At 32.2% G+C, this 24,935-nt stretch overlaps 2 protein-coding genes across 3 annotated transcripts in view; both read left to right on the top strand.

The window, feature by feature from the left end:
* The window catches only part of LOC130892736 (homeotic protein distal-less-like), a 173,434-nt gene that overhangs the window by 36,278 nt on the left and 112,221 nt on the right, over window positions 1–24,935 (top strand). The window lies entirely within an intron of this gene.
* On the top strand, window positions 8,700–9,095 carry LOC130892737 (cytochrome c oxidase subunit 6A1, mitochondrial-like). The gene has a single exon (XM_057798308.1). It carries the CDS (start codon window positions 8,724–8,726, stop codon window positions 9,063–9,065), a length of 342 nt encoding a protein of 113 aa, XP_057654291.1. The 5' UTR covers window positions 8,700–8,723; the 3' UTR covers window positions 9,066–9,095.

The following is a 24,935-nucleotide window of genomic DNA, read 5'->3' as shown; positions in this document are numbered from 1 at the left end:
TTCACTGTTGCGCGGAATAGTTGAGCTGATTGATCGTGATGCTCCTCGTACCCATTATTTTACCGTGCATTACCAAGTGAAGAAGCTCGTACTTTACAATGTTGCGCATCATATGACGAAAGTATTATAATTTGCGTGAGGTTTGGTTCATGCGCTCAAAAACCTGTAACTCATTGATCCAGCTTATCTTTAACATCGTGCCATCCTCATACGCAGATGAAGTTTGAATCATAGCTGCAGAGGATTTCTTTGAGCTAAATTTGATGACGCTTTGGCTTTTTAGGTTCCCAGGTCTACTGGGTCTACGTTATTAACCGTAATTTTACTTTCTGGTGCAGTTTTTTGTTTATTTATGACCATATATTTAGTCTTATTTATATCAAGTTGTAGTGTAGCAGACAAGGCTGTCTATGGGTCTTTGTAGTTTTTCGAACGAACTGACTATTGAAAGAGTATCATCAGCGTAGCGTATATTGTTGACAATTGTTCCATCCACCGTGACACCTTCTTCTTCTTTAAATATTTCTCCAGATTAAAAAGTAAAGAGTGAAGGAGATATAGTACATCCTTTATCTGATATGTTTCACAGTAAAATAATTTTTTCATTGAAAAGTCTGTCAAACCGCACTCGTATTTTTAATTTCTTCATCAACATACGAATGTGTGAAGACATGTTTTGACGTGTTGAATATCTGAGAAAAATAATAATATATATTTATTGCCACGACATCCTTGATTATGAGTAATGTTTTTTGCACACTCTCATATTACTAGACATACCTAAAAATAATTGAAAACTTATGTAATATCGCATGCAGGAGCCGTTATTATTTATAAAACGCAACTTGTTATTAACTGGAAAATTAGTTGCTCGCTTGTTATTGCAATTTTTAGATGTGCATATTCTATCAGAGTTTTATAAAAAAAATTTAAACCAGAAACGTTGATTACTTTAATCACTTTCAAACCCTGCCAAGTGGAAACTGTATATGATGCTGTCTAACATACAATACGTTCTATTCTATTATAAATACGTGCAACTTTTTCAAATTAACAACATTTCTGAGAAATTTCTTAATTTATCTTTTATTTTATCATGCCTTATCTCGAAGAGTAGCTGTATGCATTATGATTGCGCTTTTTTTCATATAATTTATTACCAAATTTCACACTGTAATAATTATGAATAACTGTTATGTTACTTTAAGACTAGTTTACTTACGAGTATTCAAATGTACAGGGAAGTAGGAGAAGGCAAAAGACTAGTAAAGTTACGTTCAATTGAATTCGAACTACTACCAAATGTAGAACAAAATATATTGGAAGTAATCGATGGTTTTCCCACGACTGTTCACAGTATTTACCCAATTTAGGCAACAACTTCCTGAACACCCTATATAGGTATCATGTATTTACAATACAGAGTATCGACATGTTGCACATTTGAATTTTTGTATAAAAAGGTTGTTGGATTTCACTATTTTTTCCAGAAATTTTCCTAACAAGCTGGAATACTGTTTGAAGATGATAATCTTCATATATATAAACTCCTCATAAACGGCTAAACCGATTTTAATTTTCTGGCCATTCCAGAAGATTCGAGAATAGTTCAGATTCACAATTCGGTCCAATCGATAATGTTCATTCGAATAATTAATAATAAATAGTTGTTAACCCGACAGACTGCGCTACGATCGCATTACGGAAAATTTAAAATTTTTTTATTGCTATATTTTCCAGATCTGTTTATTTTTTCCATATAAATTTCCAGTAAAACATTTTTTATCGTTTTTAAATCCCAAAATTTGTATAATTCCTGAGGTAATGTAGTCGTAGTTTGCTGCTTTATCTTTTTTTAGTTTCTGTACTGCTGTTGTATCAAATGTTTGTACCAAAGAATATACTTTTCATGAAAAAATTTCATCCAATATGTTATTTACTCTGTACATATTTTATTTCGCGAAATTATTATGAAATAATTTGTTTACAACTTTTGTTTATATTCTAAAATTAACGGAGAGTCACATTATAGTGATATGATGAAATAATTCGACAATATTTTCTGTCAAGTTTCATTAACACGAACGTCTATGTTAATTTAAATAAAAACAATGAACGTTTTGAATTTGTATTACTCCTACAATTACTTTCAAGTATGTTACACAATCTGAACGTTCATGGTGCGGTATTATATCATAACTTCTTCCCCATTTTCCAAGTTCCCACAGTCCCCAGATAATAATTTTACAGCATCGTAAAAATGATATCCAAATTTCGAAATTATAGATAATATTTATAATGTGCTATAAAATTACGTAGTACTGTCGATGATCATAATTTTTTATCCACAATTTTTTGCTATAAAAAACTTAAATAGACGGATTTATACATTATGCATTATAAATAAGCAATTCAAATTTTTTCGTAATAAATAAGAAACAAATATATAAAAAAATTTCCACTTTAAATAGAGCGATCAAAAGTATGTTATAATGACTATGAAATATGCACGTAACTATTTTAGTACTGTTGTCAATCATATCTATAGAAATGTCCTTCCGGAAACATTCTCTCGAATGCAAAATCTACTATGGATTGATAACGAAATACATACTTACATTTTTTTTTCATTTGGTATCAACTACGAGGCACGAATTGTTGTAGTGAATTTGCAATTTTCATTAAGGAAGTGTTTTACATTGCTTTTCCAATAAAAAAGCTATGCAGCTTGAAAAACCCAAAATTGTACCCACATTTTTTTGTGCAAAATAATAAATTACTAAAGCATTGTTTATTTGGAATATTGCTTTCGATTATATATTTGAATATGCATTTTAGAGGTCTCTGCCTTCTTAGTTAAAACATCTACTTGAGCATTATGTATATTTTATTTTTTTAAGGTTCATTGAAATAATTTTCATTGTTTTGTATCCGGAAAAGGTGTCCAAATCATTTTAAGCTTCTGCTTCCTACAAGGTGTTTTAGAGGTTCACAACTTCAAGTTGGCAATACCGCTTTCTTTCACAATCCATTTAACAGTTGTTTCTTCAGTTTGGATGTACATTCAATTATTATTACATCAGAGCAATGTTTGAAAATTTTTGTTATCAAAATCATGGTTCTGTTAATCAAACTTACAAAAGTACCTGGCCCAACAAAGATAATACAAAAGATTTGGAAACAAATATATTTATTTGTATATAACATAACTGCCGATATCACCTCTTTATTTTTGCAAAACCTTTGACCATCGAGCCATTTTTTCAAGTCTGGGAACAGAAAATGATCCGAGGGGGCCAAATCTGGCGAATAGAGTGTATGAGGTGGCAACTCAAGCTTGATTTCATTAATTATGGCCATTGCAATAACAGATGTGTGACCTGGTACATTGTCTTGATAAAAAAAAACTTTTTTCTCAGCCAAATGCGGCCGTTTCTGCTTGATTTCTACCGTCAAACGTTACAATAAGTTCGTAAAATACTCATCGTTGATAGTTTTTCCTTTCTCAAGAACATCAATGAAAATTATCCCACGCACAACCCAAAAAACCGACGCCATTACCTTGCCTGCAGGTGGATCGGTCTTTACCTCCTTTGGAGCCGATTCTCCCTATTCAGTCCATTGTTTTGTTTCGAGTGCGAAGTGATAGACCCATGTTTCATCCATAGTCAAAGAAAGGCGCAAAAATTCATTTTTACATTTTTACGAAGCTATTTTTGTTCTGTTTTGAGCAAAAACGGCACCCATCTTGCGCACAGCTTTCCCATGTCCAAATTTTCAGTTAATATGCGATATACCGCACTCTTTGAAATGCCTTATATGTCTGCTAGCTCAAGCATTTTCATTCGACGATCATCCAGTACCATTTGTGGATTTTTCCAACATTTCTGGATTCGTTACCTCATTTGGTCGACCACTGAGATGCTGATCTTCGTAGGTCATACGACCTCGTTTAAACTCTGCTAACCAGTATTCTACTGCTGTACGAAGGAGCAGTCTCAACCAGAGTAGAATCTGGTGCAGTTTTTATATTGGGTGGGCTAATGCCATTCAAATAAAAGTATTGTATCACATACGACGGCCAGGCCAGGTACTTTTGGACCGTCCTCGTATTATCATTCTTCAGCGTGGAATCGAATCAAGTTAACTCTTAGGCCCCTTTCACACCAAACGAATCCGAATCAATCTGGATCATTCCAAATCAAGTTAAATCTGATTCGTCATCTCCACTCTTTCACACCAGCTGAATCAACCAGAATAATTCTTACCTGGAATGTTTAAATCTTCGTCAATTTTCCTCCACACAGAAGATATGAGATTTCTGTTGCTGTGACTTTTATCATTGGCATCATAAATCGCACTATTTTCTTTAACTTTTAAAATTAATAACTCCCCGTCCATCTCGTATGGTTGTTGATTCAAGACTGACCGGACGAGGAATCTGACAGGTTGAATCAAGTGCGACCTCGAATCAAACCTGATTGAACCAGATTCGTCCGGTCTGAAGGCGGGAAAAGAGTCCCTTCACATTTAAACGGAGCGCTCGAAGCCGAATCTTGGTCAATCAGATTCAACTTGATTCGGAGTGATTCTGATTGATTCGGATTCGTTTGGTGTGAAAGGGCCTTTAGTGATAATGTGCAGCCTGTGAAATGCGCACTGAAGAAGCTGTAGCTGCTGTACAAGAAAGCATTCAAAAAGAACCAATTCAATCAATTGCAATTGCAGTAGTTGCCGTTCTCAGTAACTGGGATTATGTCCTTCCACTTTATGAAAGATTTCACGGGAGGATCTTGATTAAGAGCTTTCGTGATTAAACTTATGTCAAATCAAGCTAAATGACTATCGTGTGTGTTGTAAATTCGTCTAAATTACAAGGTGATATTTATATTTTTATAATTGTTTTCCGATGGACTCAATTTGTGTTTGAGTAAGAACGTAAATAAACATAATTGTCGCATTTGGAGTGGTGATAACCCACAAGTTTTTGCACCTTTATATTTGCAGAACATTACTGTTTGGTAAGCCTTTTGAACTTGTGGAGTCATTGCTTTATATATCTTTAAAAACAATAATATTCAGAATGTTACTTTAGATGATGAATTAAACATTTGGAAATACAAATTAGAAGAAAAATTGATGTAATAGGAAGAGTTTGTACAAATTAGGCAACTTTGAAAGAAGACCCTCAGTTATTAAGGTATCTAAATATTTGTGCCCTTTTTCACAATTATCTTCGTTTCATATCAGTTTCTATAGTTCCATATTTCTGATCATTAGAGAACCATATACACGACTATAACGTTTTTTAGACAGATCTAGATCTCACCATAATACATTTATTATTTATTATATTGTTTTATTGCCAAAATTATTGAGCAAGTTGATTGAAACTATCTACTTAATGAATATTATGTAATTTTGGAGCAAGGAAAATCTGTGAGTATATTGTCAAAATAAAATCGAATACTTAACATCAACAGACATCAGTTCTTTTCCTTCATATTTTATTAATAATTTACGACCTTGGAATTATTATAGTTAACTATTTTGCATATTCATAGAACATAGTTTTTGAAACTAAGTAAATTTTACCATGGAAATGGTTATCATATAAAAAAAATATTTCAAATATAAATATTCAAGACTTGTAAGTGTATTTATACAGAGATTTACATAATGAACAATGATAATAACAGAAATGTTCAAAATATAAAGATACAATAGGTTTGCAAGCTAACAGTATAATTACAATGACAAGAACAAACTTTGGGCATTGCTTAAGATTATATGAGACTGTCTTAGCAAATTTTTGGTATCTAAATTCATTCAGACAATACTTTATACTGATATGAAAAAGTTACTATGGAAGTCAAAGCTTTCCTGAGACAATATAAGATCTAATTACTTAGCAGTTTCTTCCAATAATTTTTGTCTGTAACTAAACAAATCTTGAAACAAAGTTTCTAATAGGTAACACCTTTCATCCAACGCTTCTTGAGCCTTCTCCTTTTCTTTTACTCCTATCATTTTCCTTGACCATTATTCTAAATCTTAGAAATTTTTTTTCTTTTCAGCGTCCATATATCGATTATGCATATACATTTGGACACAAGATATTTTGTAATGGATTTATATTCTAGTATTTAAATACTACGTCGTTAAAGCTGAGCTCCCTTAACTATTTCAGTTTAGAGAGATATTTGAATGATTTTAGCTCTTTATATAAGTTGCCCATTTACTTGTAAATCTATTGTTAAATATAAGGTTGCTCTTGAATAACTTTGTTAGTGCTGTGATTTTTATTGAAGCTATTAGTTGTGGATTAATTTTAAATGGAGTGCAGAAACGACTATTTTCGGCATATTTTACTTTTTTATTTCAGTAAAGGAAAGAAAGCTACTGCGGCTCACAAAGAAATATGTGAAGTGTAATTATTCAACAGAGCGCACGTGTCAGAATTGGTATAGAAGATTCCGTTCTGGAGATATTTTCCTCAAAGATGAGCAACGTTCTGGTCGGCCTACTGAAGTTGATGATGACCAAATCAAAGTCATAACTGAAGTGGATCGTAATATAACTGTTCAAGAGGGTCTACATGTATATGAAAAACACTTAAAATGTCTTGGGCTACTTAAAAAGCTTGATATTTGGATACCTCGCGAATTGAAAGATATTTATTTAATACGAAAAAACAACATTTGCGATATGCAGCATATACGAAATGAGATCACATCGAAAGCTAAAAAAAAACCAAAAAAGCTCATACTGTCAGTTTGGTGGGATTACAAAGATATTGTGTTTTATGAGCTATTTCGAAGGTACCAAACGATCAATTATGACGTTTACTATCAACAATTAATGAAACTGGATGAAGCAATCGAAGAAAGACGACCAGAATTGTCAAATCGGAATGGTGTAGGGTTCCACCATAATAATACAAGGCTCACACATCTTTGGCAATCATGGGAAACTATTGCAGCTTGGCTGGGAGGTGATGCCACATCCCCCATACAACCCTAATCTGGCACTATATGATTACCATTTATTTCGAAGTTAGCAGAATTCTTTGAATGGTCAAACTTTCACAATGGCGATGACCTTCAATCCCAACTGGTTCAGTTTTTTGCTGATAGGAACCAGAAATTTTATGAGCGCGGAATAAAGCTGAAGGAAAGATGGCAAAAGGTCATTGAGAAAAATGGAATAAATATAATTAATTGAAAACTACTCTTTGTTATTAGAAAAAATATTCTATTTTATACTACAGAACCGAAATTACTTTGTTTTCAACCCAATATATATAATGGATTTCACTCAAATATACTACAAACTTTGCTTTTTCTGCTCTTTCTTTTTGATGACCTCTGTAAGTTCTACTTTCGTATAATTTTGAGAAAACCAGACTTAGAGAGGAGCTTTGTGTTAATTTGCTTAAGGTTGCGAGTTCATCTCTTGTCTAAAGTTTCTATTGATTCCCATGAGAAAAAAATTAAAAATTCCCTTATGTTGTAGTAATTATAACACTAACATTAACACAATATATTATGAAGAACTGAGACGAGCAAATGTTAATGTTCTCGCACTAAGGTACGCTTAGACAGTACTGTAAACCAATGAAAGCTAATCATTATACGAGGGGAAGCAATTTGAGTAAGGGTAGGTAATGCATTTGAATGATATGAAAGCGGATATATCTTGAAAGACGTCCTTTGTTCTCAGGAATTTTTTTTTAGACAACACACTCTAACTGCATTTTACTATAATTTCCAGTTACACCTTGGAGCTGATGCCTTACTTTAAGTATTCCCCCAAACGTTCATCATTCTTTCAAATTTCTAGAGGTTTTCTTTGTCGGCTATTGTAAGCGTCCATATCTCCTTGTCCTAGGCTACAGCTGATCAAATGATAGTTTTCTGAATTTGTATTTTGAATGAATAATTTATTACTTCATTTTTCAGTTAGATTTCCGAGGTATTTGAGAGATTTAACTCTTCATATAGTTGTTAATCTACGTGCAAATCTACTACTAATAATATGAGTCCTGTGCTTCTTTTTCCATGCAATTTTTTTTATAACCATTGATAGTCTTGTTGTACCATCAATATTCAACCCAACTTTGGGATGCTGGTCAAAATGCTTTCTGACTGCATGGAAAAAGAGGTGATGAATTGTGTGAATGAGAACCCAACTTTTTTTTAACTTCTTAATTCATAATGAAAGGGTTTTCAAGCTACTTGTTCACATTATATCACTTACAATGCACGTATACAAGTTAAAAGAAGTTAAAAGATTTGTAACTGATGTATCATCAGTATTAATCGCAACTTTGAGTTGATTTGCTCAAAGCTGAGGTCCATACGCTTCGTAGTAATGTTAGAAGAGAATGAATTGTGCAAATGAAAGCCCATCCTTTTGCTGGACTACTCAATTGATGAGAAAAGGGCTCCTTACATTCTTTCAAATCATGCTACTTATTTACATTACATTGCAATCATACGAGATATGAAAATTGATGAAATTTGTCTCTCTTGACTCCACTTGCCTTTAACTTATTCTAGTTTGCGATAAGAAACTAAAAACAATCCAAGAACAAAATAAAAAATGACCTCTACGATGGCACTTGCTTGAGAAGTGATACGAGCAAATTTTGACGTATTTGACAGTTCATTTAGACATCAATCATACGTCAATTCAATCACTCAACTAAAATTCGCAGTATAATGCAAAATTTCATTTCTCAAGTAATACCCGATGTTTCAAATCGTTTTTTAAGTAAACTATGCACTCCATCAGGTCAAGGCATCCCACCACCAAGTCATGAAGGTGGATACAAGATTTACAAAACTCTATTTTTCCTACTTGGAATACCGGTTATAAGTTTAGCAGCTATGAATGCTATGTACAAAAAATCATTGAGAGAATGCGAAAGACCACCTTTTATTAAATACGAATATTTACGTAAGAGGGACAAAAGATTCCCATGGGGAGATGGTACGAAAACATTTTTCCATAATCCAGCCACAAATCCTTTACCAGACGGATACGAAGATGAACTTGACTGAATAATATACATTTAATAAAAATTATGAACCGATATGAGATTTTTTTAAACATGATAAAGTCAACATAACATTGATATCTTTTCCATTTATTACTGTATTACATTGCAATCAGGCTTAAGTTGTGAGATTAATTCGTAACAATTAGATTATACATATACTACACGGTATATTTTAGCCATCATGCAATTTAAACAATAACAAAAAAATAAAAAACACCGCAACACCGAAGAGTGGTGAAGGTATCGTTTAAAATTGTGTCCAATGTCCATAAAGCAGAGAGTTGCTAGTAGCTAAAGGGGTAAGTGAGAATGTTTAGTTAGCCAGAAAATCGTAGGCTATAAGTTTTATGTATCACAGTCCCAAATAAATGACTGACCAGCAGAGTTTGAGGAACGTCGATGAGATAAACCAGTTCGTTTTTCTTTTTGGAAGAAGATACAGAACTCTGGAAAGAGATCCTGTGTATAGAGAGCGGGATTATTTGGGAGAGTTTTACTTTATTAATTTTCCATTGTTTTTTTAATTAGTTGCCATATTCTTCTATTTTATAACGGTGCTATTCAAAAATTTGTGGATTGAAAGATAAAATTGGTTCCTAGTATATAAAATGCCCCAATACTCCCTACCCTGGCGTGGAGTAATGTTAAGGGAGATTTGGAACACACAATGACATCAAAGAAAATTATCAAATGTTTTATGTATTGTATGTATGTATGTATGTATTATGAAATTTGACAATAATTTTGACCATATATATCCAAAAAAACTTTTCTAATAAGGTCTTTATTTATTTCCCTTTTCTTGTTTGATTTTTTTATGCCTTCCAATCTTTGCCTTTACTTCTTCACATCCTCAAGAGTTGTCCCAAATCTTCTAAAGATAGAAATTTAGTTCTAAAATCATAACCAAAAAAATATATCAAGCAGTTACATTAAGAGTTTTTGAATGGGCATTTCAAATTAACCTTTTTTACTAAATTATGAATATTATGAAAATCCAGACTTTTTAGGGTGAATTGTTGTGTTTTGGAAAGCCTTCAACTTATAGAAAGAAAGGTTAGATTGTTAATTTGAAAGTAAATCAACTTCTTGTAGTTAATTTCACGACTCTAATCTATCATAACTCAAACTCTCCCTACTGTGATCATCCTAATTATTATATAGTGTTCAGATACGGTTCCTACAAAAATTATTTGCATTCTGTAAAATTATCAAAGAACTGCTACAGATCTAGAGATTTATCAGATGTAATATGGGTTAAAAAAATGAGAATTTCCAATATTTTCTTCAACTAGTTTGTAATCAAAAGTATAAATTGAGGAAATGATCCCAAATTTTTGGGGTATGGTGCGTCAAAATTAATATGATATATAATATTTTGACCACTTAGTATATGCTTGGGCGGTCTCAACTATGAATATTGTTTATGTTCTCATAAATAATAACGTTTTTAAGAATATTACACCCACAAATAGATGTAAATAAAATATATAAAATATAAAAACGGAAACTCAACTATAAGATACCAATCTAGTTATATCGTACTTGTTCGGAGCTACTGACCTCAAATAAAAAATGTTATTTAGACACCTCAATGCACAAGGAAAGATCGATATCACGTGGAAATATCCCATTGTATTATTTATTGTCAATAGGCGAGTTGGCAACATCAGTATCGGTTATAACGTGAAATAGAATGTAACTAAACATTTCACACCCTTATATTTACCTTCGACAAGCATAATAAAGTTTAATTCTATACAATACATTCATTTGTTCTGTATATATACATCATTATTTAGTCGTTTAATTCAGAGTTTGTCAATGTCGCAATCAAATTTCAAAAATCCTGACCTAGAGATGGCGGTAGTTCCTTGAAAAATACCACTGTATTGGAAAGTACATAATGCATCATATGTTTCAAGTTTAAAGACGCCAAGATGTTCAGTATTTGTTTGGCAGCCATCAATAATGAATTTGTAAACATGGAAAAAATTAGTCATACTTATATGATACAATACTTTTATTTGAATGGCCTTATCCCAACCAATATAAAAGCTAAACTAAATTCTACTCTGTGTGAGACTGTTCATTCGTTATCAACAATAGAATACTGCTTAGCAGAGGTTAAACGACCTGCGAAGACCAGCATCTCAGTGGTCGACTAAAGGAGATGACTCCAGAGATGTTGAAGTAAATCCACAGAGTGGTACTGGATGATCGTCGAATGAAAGTGCGTGAGGTAGCAGCCTTAGTAGGTATATCGCGTATTAATTGAAAATTTGGACAAGAAAAAGCGGTGCTCAAGAATGGTGCAACGTTTGCTCATATTGGAACAAAAACAGGGATGTTTTCATCGAGTGTTTGGCAATGTATCATAGAAATTAAGCCAAATTTTTCGCCGTTTCATGATCATGGATGAAACTTGAGTCACTTCACACCCGAAATAAAAGAACAACCAAAACAATGGAGAAGGAGAAACTATCAAAGGCGAGTATTATGCGAATTTATTGCAAAGTTTGAACGAAGAAATCAAACAAAAACGGCAGAATTTGGTTAAAATTAAAGTGTTGTTTCCTCAAGTAAATGCACCAGCTCACGCATCCCTTATGGCAATGGCCAAAATTAATCAATTGAAGCTTGATTAGCTACCCTATTAACCCTATTATAAAAATTTACCCTTCACGTATTATTTTTTATTCCCAGACTCGGCTCGGTCGTTAAAGATTTTGAAGGTGATGTAGGCTATTAATTGCCATTTTGAAGAGCTTGACGTTTTCTTGGCCAGAATATTTTTTATATTAGTCTATTGTGGAGTTGAGAACGTTACGTATTATTTATGGAAGGCGTGTAACTATTATGAAGGAAAATAGGTAACGATCGAGAGGGCACGGAAAAGAGGACAGAATTTGTGGAATCGCGAACCGTACAGCCGACAGCAATTTTTTTATTTCTAAATAAATATAATAAATCTCGACCTGTTTCAATTCAAAATCGTACAATTAGTTGTTGATTTTCTAATAAAATCACCGTAGTAGGTTCACTAGGAAACTCTCTGGACAATCTTTCTCACCTGCTAAACCAAAATAATGTCATGAAAGAATTAACTGAATGAATAATTGATTATATTTCTCACTCAACTTGGTTGATTTGAGATATGTGATAAATATTCGTCACGAAACTTATTCTTTGGAACATAAGCACGGTTAGGATTTCCACATACTTTTCGAATTAACTATAGCTCTCTTATGTTTTGACATTTAAGAAATATATATGTTTTTTCTCAAATATAATAAGTCGTTATAGAAAACTCTTGACGCTATAACCTCAATATCCTCTTCTTTCTATACTCCAATGACATTCCAACAACAACAATTGGAAAAATACGAATTTCTTTCAAAATTCATATTAAAAATTGTTATATTTAGCAAAATTGGACATTAAGTAACTTAGTTACTGATTTAAATGTAACTAATAGGTTTATGATGTTGTGTTTGGTAAATTATTGCATATTTATCTATTTTATTGCATACCTACGCATATTATAGTCTATTATCTCATAGTAATCTATTTTGTTCAATATTATAATCTATTATTGCATTTCGAATTATTTTATATATACGTACTATAGCATATTATAGACTACTATAGCCTATTATTGAGTATTGATCCATTTAAAATCCTAACTATTACATATTACTACCGGTCAAAAGTTTTTTCCTATCCTACAGTTTGTGTGATACAAACAGATAACAACAATACGATCCATTTTGATATTAATACGAGGGCCGTTTTTTTTCAACCTCCGATCGCTTCGTGCAGGAGCTACGCAAGCAGAAGAAAGCAGGCATGCGATGTAGGCGACTGCGAAGTTCTCGCACTACACACTACGCCATTGTTGACATTCAGGCGTCAGTCGGCGTTGTGCTACAGCACGTAAACCTGTCCGTCATTATTGATGCTTCCGCCAAGTGTGATTCGTTTTGTACTCTGCTGTTACTGAGCTACATTGGCGGTAACTTTCTTTGAAGATGTTATTGAAAAACTTATGCAGAGATATGACAAATGTCTCAATCTCTTCGGTGATTATGTCGAAAAGTAACCGTAAGTGTACCAATATTTTGGTGATAAAATTATAGATTTATATGAACAATTTCGACAAATAATCGTCACCGAGCGTCTGCGGTGTTTTACAGTCGAATTACACATGGATATAGCATACGTGACACTTCTTAATTTTCTTCACCGCCACCCTTCTAAAAAGGCCAACTTCTCTCAATCTCTTTTTCATTGTACAAGTACTCAAAGGCATATTCATAGATCCATTTATCTGAGCTGTTATCTATGGGCCCGTGAGTCGTCGATCACGTTTACTGATGAATACAAAGTGTTTATCTTCAGCAGCTGTGGTTTTTCGATGCCATCCTGAACGTTTTCTATCGCCAAAGCTTCTGGTGGATTTATATATTTTTTGTTGTAGTTATAATAATAATAAATCCTCTTTATTGGTCTGATATGTGTACACAACACAATTTACAATGTATACAATATACAGACATCGTGCAACAGGAGTGTAACCACTCCCTTCCACCTAACCACTTCCACTAGTTCACGGTACGTCGGGGTAATAGTACAATTACCTTTGCCTAAACTATGACGATTTAAATGCGATAGTTCCTTGGTTGTACCCATTTCAAAACTTACAAGTCTGAATTTACGAGAACGAAAACTATTCGTATACGAACTTCAATTAGTATTAATCACAGCAAATTCTTGTGTAACTGGGACTAAACTACAACCATAAACACCGAAGAAGTTATTAATAGTTAAAGAATAATAATCAACTTAGTCAGTATTTGCAAGTTTTAACTTGTTGCAATTACTGACAAAATATAAACATGCGCTCGTTTAAAGTAAACAAATAATTGAAACTATTATTTTAGTTTATAAGACTCCGTTTCGACCTACGCTTGACAAATGAATTAGAAATTTGATAAATTGTATTATTTTGAAATCTAATGAATGGGTTGAGCAAAAATTTTGAGCGGTAAGGTGTGTTATTGTGTGTACTATAGTTCGTTATGGACTACTACAGCCTATTTTTCAATATTGATCTATGTTATTTCATACTATAGCACATTTATCTATATTTTTGCTCCCTATAATGGTTATTTTTGAAAATAGTATCGATATCACTACAGCTCTGTCCTAAATTAGGAATTTGTTTTAAGTTACGTTATTAAACAGATAGATTAAGATTTTTGTTTTTAGGAGCGATTATGTTGACAACGTTATTATTAATATTTTACCCTTTGAAAATTGAATTTCCCTCTACAATTCATCTTCATATTATTAATTCAATACAAACCGACTTGAACGGAATGTATAATTAATTATTATTTATAGTGGTTTTGTATCTTTCCGTTCGCGTTTTTCATCTAAGCAAATTAAAATTCAAAACCCCTTTCACTATCAGCTTCCAACGAAACGTTGTCCCCCTAATAATTATTAAATAATTAGTACCCCAGAGAAAGAGACAGAAAAGCATGATATATTTGGTTACGCCCATTTTACGCATTTGTTTCAATTTTATATTTATTGGAGTAGAAAACGAACACTTATCTCCCCAATACTTTCATGAATTATGACCGGCTGGTCGAATACCGTGAAAGAACTTGAATTATTTAGCTAGAAATATGACAAATTTCATGATTCATGTGACACGATCAAAAATACGATTTGATTTGAAGTTTTTTAAATCAATACAACCAAAAAAAGTAGATCAATTTGGCAATTCATGATGCAAAAGTAATACCATGATTTGAATTATAAGCGCACCAAAATATTAAATAAAAAAATTAATTCTGAAAATTAAAAATGTTGATAGTTTTTTCATCACATAAACTGAAACTTTATAATTAAGTCAGTCTATTATTCTCACACTTCTGCTTAATTTAATTGGTTCTCAAATTTATCATTATCATCACTAGAATACTACACTCAATCAAATCAACCCCTGCAATCCCAAGTCACTGGCAAAAAAACTGAACACGGAATTGTATTTTTCTTAGTAAAATCTTTAGGCTTCAAAATAATACAAAGTTTGTGCTTGTTTTAATCGTGCTAATTAGTTCGTTAACAACAAACAAGACTTCTACCTGGGAATGGACACTACTAGTGCTAAAGCTGCTCAAGCGGTCACCCTATTGCGACAAAGCCAGATTAAGCGAGAAATGGTCCGTGTGCTCAAGTCCAACAAGAGCTCAGAAAACGCAAGAAGTGACCGTGAGTGGTTGGACAGTCGGAAGAAGATTTAAGGTAAACAAACTTTAGCCAAAAAGGCCACCTACTGACCCCATATTAACCTCAGGCTACCGAGCAGCTCATCTACGATTTGACAGAGAACAAATTAATTGTTCTCTTTTCAGACGAAACCAGAATGTGCCTGTATGATAACGAAATAAGAGGACGACTGTAAAGAAGACTTGGACAAAGATTGGAGCAGTTTCGTATAAAAGAAAACGTGATTTTTAGTGGAGGGTATTTTAATAGAAGCATAAACAGCCTTGGGTCTATTGAAACAGGCTATGAAATGAGGAGATTAGCGACGAACTAATACAAAAAAAAATTTAGAGAAAATTACAGGGCAATGCTCTTCCACATACTGCAGGATCCATACTTTAGTATTTACGAGATGTCGAAATTGCCGCGTAGCCTGGACTTCAATCGAGCATGTATGGAAGGAACTTAAGAGAATCGTTCGGGCTAGCAATTGTGTACCAGCTACGAAATCGGACCTCAAAATAGCGCTTATTGAAAAATGTAATAACATTGAAAAAGAAACTTATTCGATCCATGAAAAGCGATGAGAAGCTGTTATTAGGGCTATGATAAGTGAAAGAAACAACAGATCAGAAGAGATCATACTGGAAATATGCAGATTTATTAAAGACAAGAATCAAGCTTAAACAATAAAGAAATCTATTAGATCTGTTATTATATACTCCACGAAAACTATATGTCTCGCGAGGAAATAAGAAAAAACCTTTACTAGGAAAATGCCAATATTGATGTCAAAGGAAATGAAAGGAAAGGAAATGAATGAAAGAAATCTAGTGGATATGAAACTACAAGAGATAATAGAAAGACAAGACATAGTCGAATCTACATAATCTCAGAGGCTGAACTGTATATGTAGGGCTGGATTCCGTAATAAAAAAAATAACAAGGTAGACCAAGAGGACGACCAAGAATAAGGTGCGAAGACCAAGTGACAGAAGAGATGAAGAAAAATGAATAATCAAGACTTTAGATATAAGATCAATAATAGAAGAGAATTGACGAAAATACCATAAAAATTTATAGAAACATGAGGGTTATAAGAAGTCATGTGGAGTGATTCATCGCAATAAAAGAATCGAAGAGCTTCAAGGAGCGGTCCAATTATCCTGAAAATGTATTGTCCTGGTATTTACCTTATATTTATTGGCTTTCATGCAAGTTATGATTGTGAACTTGATTAGTATTTGAATAAAATTCTAAATATGTTACAGCTATCATCACAGTAACTAATATTTATTTGATGTGAATTTCTGAACATGCTTGTACTTGTTTAGATAATACTGACCATTTCAATAGTACTTTTTATTTTTGGTACTGTTTTTCTTTATAAACGTGAACCCCATTATACGAATACACCTTACGGAATTCGGATAACAACAATGAAAAAGAGAATGTTCATTTTTTTCCCGACACTGAAAATTCTCAGAGGGACCGTTATATCTGCGTAACTTTCACAAGAACCAAACACGATGAATTTACGAACATAAGAAATATATTTTTCGTTTTTTCTTTCGGTGAAATATTTCTTGCAAAGAAGGCAGTTGTTACAACTTCTTCCTAATTTGATACGTTGACCAAGAGGCTCCTCGCAAGCTTCTTTAATTCCTCAGCAACAATCCAACGAGGAGACAGAGAATTCCGTAACATGCTATTGTTTTGTTTGTTAAAAGAATCCAGTGCTGTATTCTATATAATAACTGTTTTTATTTTCTTGTCAGTACTTATGAGTATATGTAATTCAATGCTCCTGTTTTGGTACATAAATTTTGACTACTCAGGTTAGAACTTTTTTCGTTATGAAATTCAAGAAAAACAGTTAAGTTGGATTAATAGAAAAATGACGAAAAAGTCGGTTACAATAATTAGAACTGAACAAAAATAGATAATATTGGAGAAATACTCAAAAATGAGAAAAAACTGAAAAAAAAATATATAAAAAACGATGAAATTGAAAGTAAAAGATAAAACTGAACAAAAACAAACAAAATAGATGCAAATAGACAGAAGTATACAAAAATAGAACCATAGACAGAGGTAGAGCAAATAGAGAAAATTGACAGTCTGAAATATAAAGAGAAAAGAATAAACAAAAATGTCGGTAATGGAAATTACTCAAAAAAAAGAAAGAAAGAAAACAATTATTCACAAAAAACGATGAAAATTAGAAATAATAAAATAGAATAATAAAAGAATTGACAGAAATAAACAAGAAAATTAAGAGAAGCATACGAAAAATAAGAGATTCGACAATCCTACCTAAAACTAGAGAAGAATTCGCAAAAACATCGAGAATGAAAATTAAAAAAAAAGTGATAAAAGTATACGAATATAGACAAAGATAGTTAAAGTGGTGACAATATACGGAAATAGAGGAAAAGAGACCAAAATAGGAAAAAACTTGACAAAAATCGACAATAATTTATGAAATTAATAAAGAATGAACAAAATAAATAGAACAGAAGAAAATAGATATGAGCAGAGAGAAATACATAAAAATCGATTGATAAACAAAAATAGATCGAAGTGAAAAAAACATAATGCAGTTGTCAAAAACGATTAAAATGGAATACAATTTTCAAATGATCGATAAAAATGTACAATATAAAAAATAATATAGAATGAACAATAAAAATGGAATGCGATTTTAAAAAGAAATGCTATAACATAAATAGAGGAAAACAGATAACAGCAAAAGAAAATTGATTGAAACTGTCAAAAATAGGAAAAATCAGAAACCGAAATAAACTAAATAGAGAATCAATTTTTTTGAGACATCATGAAACTACACAGAAAATATAAAATTTTCCAGTAAAACTATAGGAAAAATACAAAAAAATAGACATAATAATAAACAATAATATAACAGATAAACAATAGTGAATAGAAATAAATGTAAATAGACTAAAATCACCAGAAATAGATGAAAATCAAAAGAAGAAACCATTATAGGTAGAAATCGATAAAAATAACTTTAAATCACTAGAAGGAGATAAACATTAATAAAATAGAAAGAAATCGACAAAATTAGATAAAAATAGACGAAAAAAATATAGGCAACGAAAAATAAAAACGAAAATATCAATTTATGAGGGAATTTCTGAAAACTCAAAATTTAAAAAATGAGAAAAACAAATGAAAAGTGATATTGACAGAAATAGATGAAAGTGTTGATAGTGAATAACGTAAATAACGAAATAGAAAGAATTCATCAGAAATAGAGAGAAATACCAAAAAATCAATAAGAATAGAGGGATTTTGACAGAAATAAACACAAAAGATGGGCATGTATAAATATAAAGAAAGAAAAGAAATAACAAAAATAGATAGAAATAGATGAACATAATGGAATAGGACGGAAAAATCAGCCAAAACATCAATAAATCATCAGAAGGAGATTAACATTACAAAAATTTTTAAAAACTCAAAACTCAAAAAATGAGAAAAATAAACAAATGGAAATTGATATTGACAGAAATAGATGGAAACAAATGAAAGTAATGTTAAAAGTAAATAACGTAAATAAAAAAATAGAAGGAAATCAAACGAAATCACTAGAAATAGAGACAAATGGCAAAAAATTATCAAAAATAGATAAACATTGATGGAATGGATGAAAATAATATAACGAATACCTTCCATACATATATAAATTTCAGAATCCAACTCTGTACTTAACGATTTGGCAGATAAAATTGGCTGGATGACGCTCCTGAACGATGCAAAAACTAGTCAATATCTGTCGAACCGATTTCGAATTGCAAATCAGCTTTTAGGAACATTTGTATTCGGCATATGTGGTGGCAAGCGTGACACCTCATTTGTCAATATAAATTATTCTCAAACCAATGTCTTAATTCTTCGATACGACACGAAAAAACGCCCTTCAGTAGTCATGTTTTATTCAAACGATCTGTCTCGTGAGACGCAACAAGAAATCGAAGTCTATCACTTTTGTAACTCTAATTGCATCCATAAATGGCATGGCATTTCATTTTTGTTGAAAATATGTAATCAGTCGAGGTAATCAACAACAGTTCTATTTATCCATTAGTTTTTTGTATAAATAATATAAAAATAAATACATTTAGAAACGTAATAAGTTTTCTATATTATGTATTCGCATTTTTCCTCTCATATTTTCTTCATCTAGGTAAATTTTTGGTCCATCGCTTCTTTTTGTTCGTAATAAAACACACTGTGTTATTTTTCTGATCATTTACGTTAACTTTTTCTTCATTATTTGTCCCTTCTAGCTCGAAATTTTGTATTTTTTATGCTTTCTTGTTTTTGTGTTTGGAATTCACATATCTCATTGAACGATTCTTTTTAGTTATTCCCTTTTTCTCATATCAATTACTGTTTGTTTCTATTGCATTTCTGATTATACATCTAATTGAAGTTATGCACAGTTTGAGCTTACGTCAACAATTTGACGTATACTAATGTCACCAAATATTTAAAATAAACATTACATATGACTAATTTATTCTTCGTTTAAAAGAAGTAAATTGAAAGCGATCGATTAGATTTTTTATATTTAGCAAATCAATTTATGATCACGCCCCCTGTTTATAACTTTTCATTAATTAAATTTCGAATAAGTATCGGTCTAATAGAGACAACATGACGTAATAAAAGTCTAATATTTATCGTCGGCTTCCCGTATATGTGCAATTAACCGAAAACATAGCATAAGGGTTGGAATTCATCCGACAACGTCGCAAACGAACCGGCGCGGCGGCAACGCGCCATACTAATTACAGGGAACCGTAAACCTTTGACATATGACCTGATCTACTAACGAGGCATCGACGAGTGTTTTGTTCCCTAATTTAGGCATTTGGTGTCGGGTTGAAGGCAATGTGCGTGTCTCTCGTTCCCCAAGTGCGTATTCCCATACATTCACGAAATATAAGATTGTTATAGTATTGAACATTCTAATTAGGTGATTATTGGAAAACACAAACATGTGATGTAGAATATTGTTTTAATAAAAAATATTGATTTAGAGTTGTGCATTATGTCGAAAAGTATTTTCATGTTTTATTTTCACTACTTATACAAGGCGTCGTTTTGTAGGCTCGGTCCAATTTTGTTGACCATGGCTATACATTTTCTTCTGAATTTGGCTATCTCTTTAGCTTCTTTCCAAAGTTTATCTGTTGTAGAGATAATTATTCTTCTTGTTCGTACACGTTTACCTGTATTTCTTTTGACTGTTATATTATAATTTATCCTGTTTGGTAAAAAAACTCGTGGACATCTGTTGATGAACATTTGGGAAATCTGGAACATAATTTCAAGTTTCAATCCCATATAACAAAACAGATATTACGTTGGTCTGGAACAGTCTTAGTTTTGTTTTTCTCGAAGACCATATTTTATACGGTGACTTAAAAGATCCATTCTTCTCCAATCATTACGATTCCTTCTAAATAGACGGCCATTTCGGTTTGGATTTTGTTGTTTCCTAATATCTTGGTTTTTGACTGTTTATGTTCAGTCCAAGTGGTTAAGTTATTATTATTATTATTATTATTATTATTATTATTATTATTATATATAGAATGTTAGTTCTTTCTTGCATGTAATTTCTATTTGTTGTTAATAGACATCTCATCCTCGAATTAAAGGTCTCTACGTTTTTCAAATAGGTTTTAGTTAGCACCATTAATTAAATTTTGATGCTGCAACACTGCACCAACTCCTTGTGTTTAGGTTTTGAGTATACTTTCCCGAGTAGATTGTTTTTATGGGGTATTCAGTTGATCTTAACCTATTTAATAAAAATAATTCAAGTTAGAAATGAAATACAAATATATGGTTTGGTAATATATTTTTGTCGTGACAAAGAAATAAGTTAGAATTGACGAAACGATATGAAAATAGAGAAGAATAGACAAAAATAAACTGATGAAAATAAATTTATTCAAAAAAAAAACGTTAAATATTGATATAGAATTACAAAAAATCGACCAAATTGTGAAAAAACGTTTGAAGAAACGATAAAAATGTTCAAAAATACATAAAAACATGAAGACTAGAGAATAACACATGAATAAAAGGTAAAAAGACAAAAACGATAGATAAAAAACAATTAAAATGGAAGAAAAAAATGATAAAACGAACAACAATAGACAAAAATTGATTGAAAAGTCAATAATAAATCAAAGGTGATAGTCAGAATGGAACAAAAACAATAAGAAATATATTGAAATATAAAAAAATAAAGAAGATAGAAATATCATATCAAAATGCACAAAAATAATTAACGAAAATAGACAGATATAGAAGAATATTGAGATATATTGACAAAATATACAGAAACAGTCAAAATGCTAAATAGTGTAAGTTAAGTCTTGTATTTACGAGCTGTGGCTATTAAATAACAAGACTAGTAATATAAAATATTTTATTTGGATATTAAGTATATATATATTTATTATCATCTTTAATACATATCCCTCTTTTATCTGTATGTAGCTCAATGCGAATATTCATTATTGAAAACAGTTCAGGGAATCTTTTTCTGTCAGTTCCATCAGGACGCGCGCCGCTTTTCCTTTCACAGCTTCAACAGACTCAAATCTTGTTTCTTCTTATGCAGATATTACTTTAGGAAAGAGAAAATCCAATATTCAAAAGCATTCGTAGTGTCAATACAAGCAAGCTATTTTGTTCGAATGTGAAATTTATAGACATCAGTTTTGTACATAAAAATTGCCGACTTTTTCGATATTATCAGCCGTTTTTAATATGAAAGGACGACCCGAATATAAATCAGATTCAACATCTTCAAGGTCATCTTGAAAATGCTTTAACCACTCAAAAACACGTGAAAGCAACAAACATACATTGCCATACACTTGTTCCAGTTGCCGCTTTTGTTGAAATTTCACAACAATCCGTTCCTCTATTTTTACGTCGTTCATAAAAAAGCAACCTCTATAGAAACGAAGGAGACGGCTACACTGATTTGTCTACGGATACAATACACATCGCATTCGAACGAGTAGACTAACTTTTGGCACATGTTTACTTTTTCTGTAGGAGCGCTAGTCCCGTTACTTAATAGCCACACCTCGTATAAAGTGTCATTCCAATTTGTCACAAAAAAGTGAAATTTCAATGTATCGCTATTCAAATGAAAATGGTTGAAAATCATATTGTCAGAATACTTCATCTACATGTATTTCGCATGATATGAGGTAAAACTACAAAGTAAGTTCCGTTTTTTAACCATATTTTTAACCATGTGGTAACATGTTCTTTCTGCTCTTCATCATCATTGAAGTGTTGGCCACCAAGGAAATATTTTAGATCTAATGAGGTATGTAAGTCTAGCGAGGACTAGGCTCTGGGGCGGATAATCAGACACGTTCCAGGTAAATTCTTGTAAGGGTTTATTTGTCACGTATCTAATTTGAGGTCGAGCATTATCTTGGAGAAAAAACACGTTTTGTCAGTAATCCTCAGCACTTGTTGTATTGCGCAGCGCAATTTGTGACATCTGTAACCTTTTCTCTTCAACGATGATGACGAGCTGAAAGAACAACACATGGTTGAGAACACAGACACATCAAACCCGTGCCTATAAAATTTCGGATTCTAACACAACCAAAAAAAAACTAACTTACTTTGTGAGTTTGGCTCATATGTTGCCTGTTTAAAAACCGATGATTTGGAAAAAGGAAAAGGGTTGCCAAATCACAAATGCTTATGACATGAAAACATGTGTTTCAGACCAAAAATCCACGGATTTCAGTTTTAACTTGATATTTGGACAATACTGCAAAATAATGGGATGGATTTCTTTGGAAACTCTGTATACATAATGTATTACTTCATGCGTCAAAAAATCCACTTTAATCTTATTATTTCGATTTTGTTTGTCCCCAATAAAGGGCGTCGATTGATTAATACATCAGTAACTGAGCGACTACTGGAAAATTGCATCTTTTACTGGTGAAAAATTACGAACAAATATAATAAAATACATCTTCAGCGGTTAATAATGATAATTATCTGAATTTATTATTATGTACAGTACGCTAACGTATAATTTTATAGGTTGGTACATATCAGATTGAGAAAACCAGCGCCCACTTTATGTTTAAGGTCTTTTTTTGGTAACTACTCGTCTGGCCGACTGCGGATCTTGCAATTAAAAAGTCTTAAAGTATTTTGTATTTCTTTTTTTTTTTCGTTAGACACTGTGTTAAAAATCAAACTCGTTATGAGTATATTCATGCTGGATCTCGACTTGCCCAAACTACACTTTTTTAAAACGCATATATTTCCAATATTTTTTGTTTAGTATATTCATAGCCGTACATTTTGAAATGTTTACCGATTCAAATTCTGCGATCAATTAGCTTCGAAGCCAATACTCAACTTAAAATAGGCTAGCTAAAATTTAAACAATGACATTGTCAAATACTTTTCGGAAACTATCAGCTGATTGCGGATCCTAACTCAGATCTAGATTTACATCATAGTTTTCGAACGTCGCGCTCAATTTTCAGTGGAAAGATTAATTTAAAACGTGATCTACAAGATCTTTGATTTTTATCACTTTTTTGTACATTAATTATTTTATAATATTGATTTAGTTGTATAATTGATTCTGGATATTTAATAATTATTAACATTTTCTTAGTTCGAAATACCAAATGGAACAACCCGTCAGCTGATCGAATTTACCAAACGGTCTACCAGTGTAGAAAGGATCCTATCATATGACTATGAAACACAATGAACATTCAGATCATGATCGGATGATTCCGATCTTAGTTTATGGAAGTCCTATAATTGCGGACCGTTCCACGTTTTGTGGCGCAAGATTACACATTTATTTCTACCTGATACTAGACGTACATTAAACCAGATTCACAGCAACTTGGCCGCGCGTCACCCGGCCTCAAAGATCATAGCTGGACTATTATAAGGTTAAAGGTGCAATATCTTGACCATCGCCGCTGACTTAGAGCGTCAAATGTGGTTAATGGTACAATTTTGACTGTAGCGTCATATTAAATTAAGGCAGAGTTAAAGCTAAACATTTTACACCAATTTTACCTAAAAATAAGCAATTATTGAATAAACTATCAATTGGTAGAGGTGGTATATTAATTAGAGATTGCGCTCCAGTCGAAATTATACCACGTGACCTCATTTGACGCTCAAAGCCAGCGGTCGAGCGTCAACATGAAATTGCACTTTGTATGTATGAATGTGTAATGGAGTATCATGTAAACTGCGACCTAAAATATCCACTGTATTCCCGTTTCTTCCTGTGGTACTGGGGATAGTACTGATCTATTAGTCCCACTCCTCTTAGAAAGTTCAGAATGTGGGGCTGTAGCTGCCAGAGATCTTTAGTATCTATTTCATATGCTCCCAGGTTTAGTGCTTTAGAGAAAACGTGGATAGTGAAGTGGAATCAGGTAACCATTGAAAAGGCACTCCATCGACAGGACTCCTCCTAGTATTCGTAGGTTGATACATTTTGTAGATCTTCTCAGGTTAT

This window comes from Diorhabda carinulata, chromosome 4, assembly GCF_026250575.1.
Source record: "Diorhabda carinulata isolate Delta chromosome 4, icDioCari1.1, whole genome shotgun sequence".
Taxonomy (NCBI): domain Eukaryota; kingdom Metazoa; phylum Arthropoda; class Insecta; order Coleoptera; family Chrysomelidae; genus Diorhabda; species Diorhabda carinulata.
Note: the sequence above shows the minus strand (reverse complement) of the source record. Positions and strands in the feature narration are given on the sequence as shown.

Bases quoted from the DNA above. Each gene is read 5' to 3' on its own strand.
- LOC130892737 (XM_057798308.1), top strand. From the start codon at position 8,724: ATGCAAAATTTCATTTCTCAAGTAATACCCGATGTTTCAAATCGTTTT.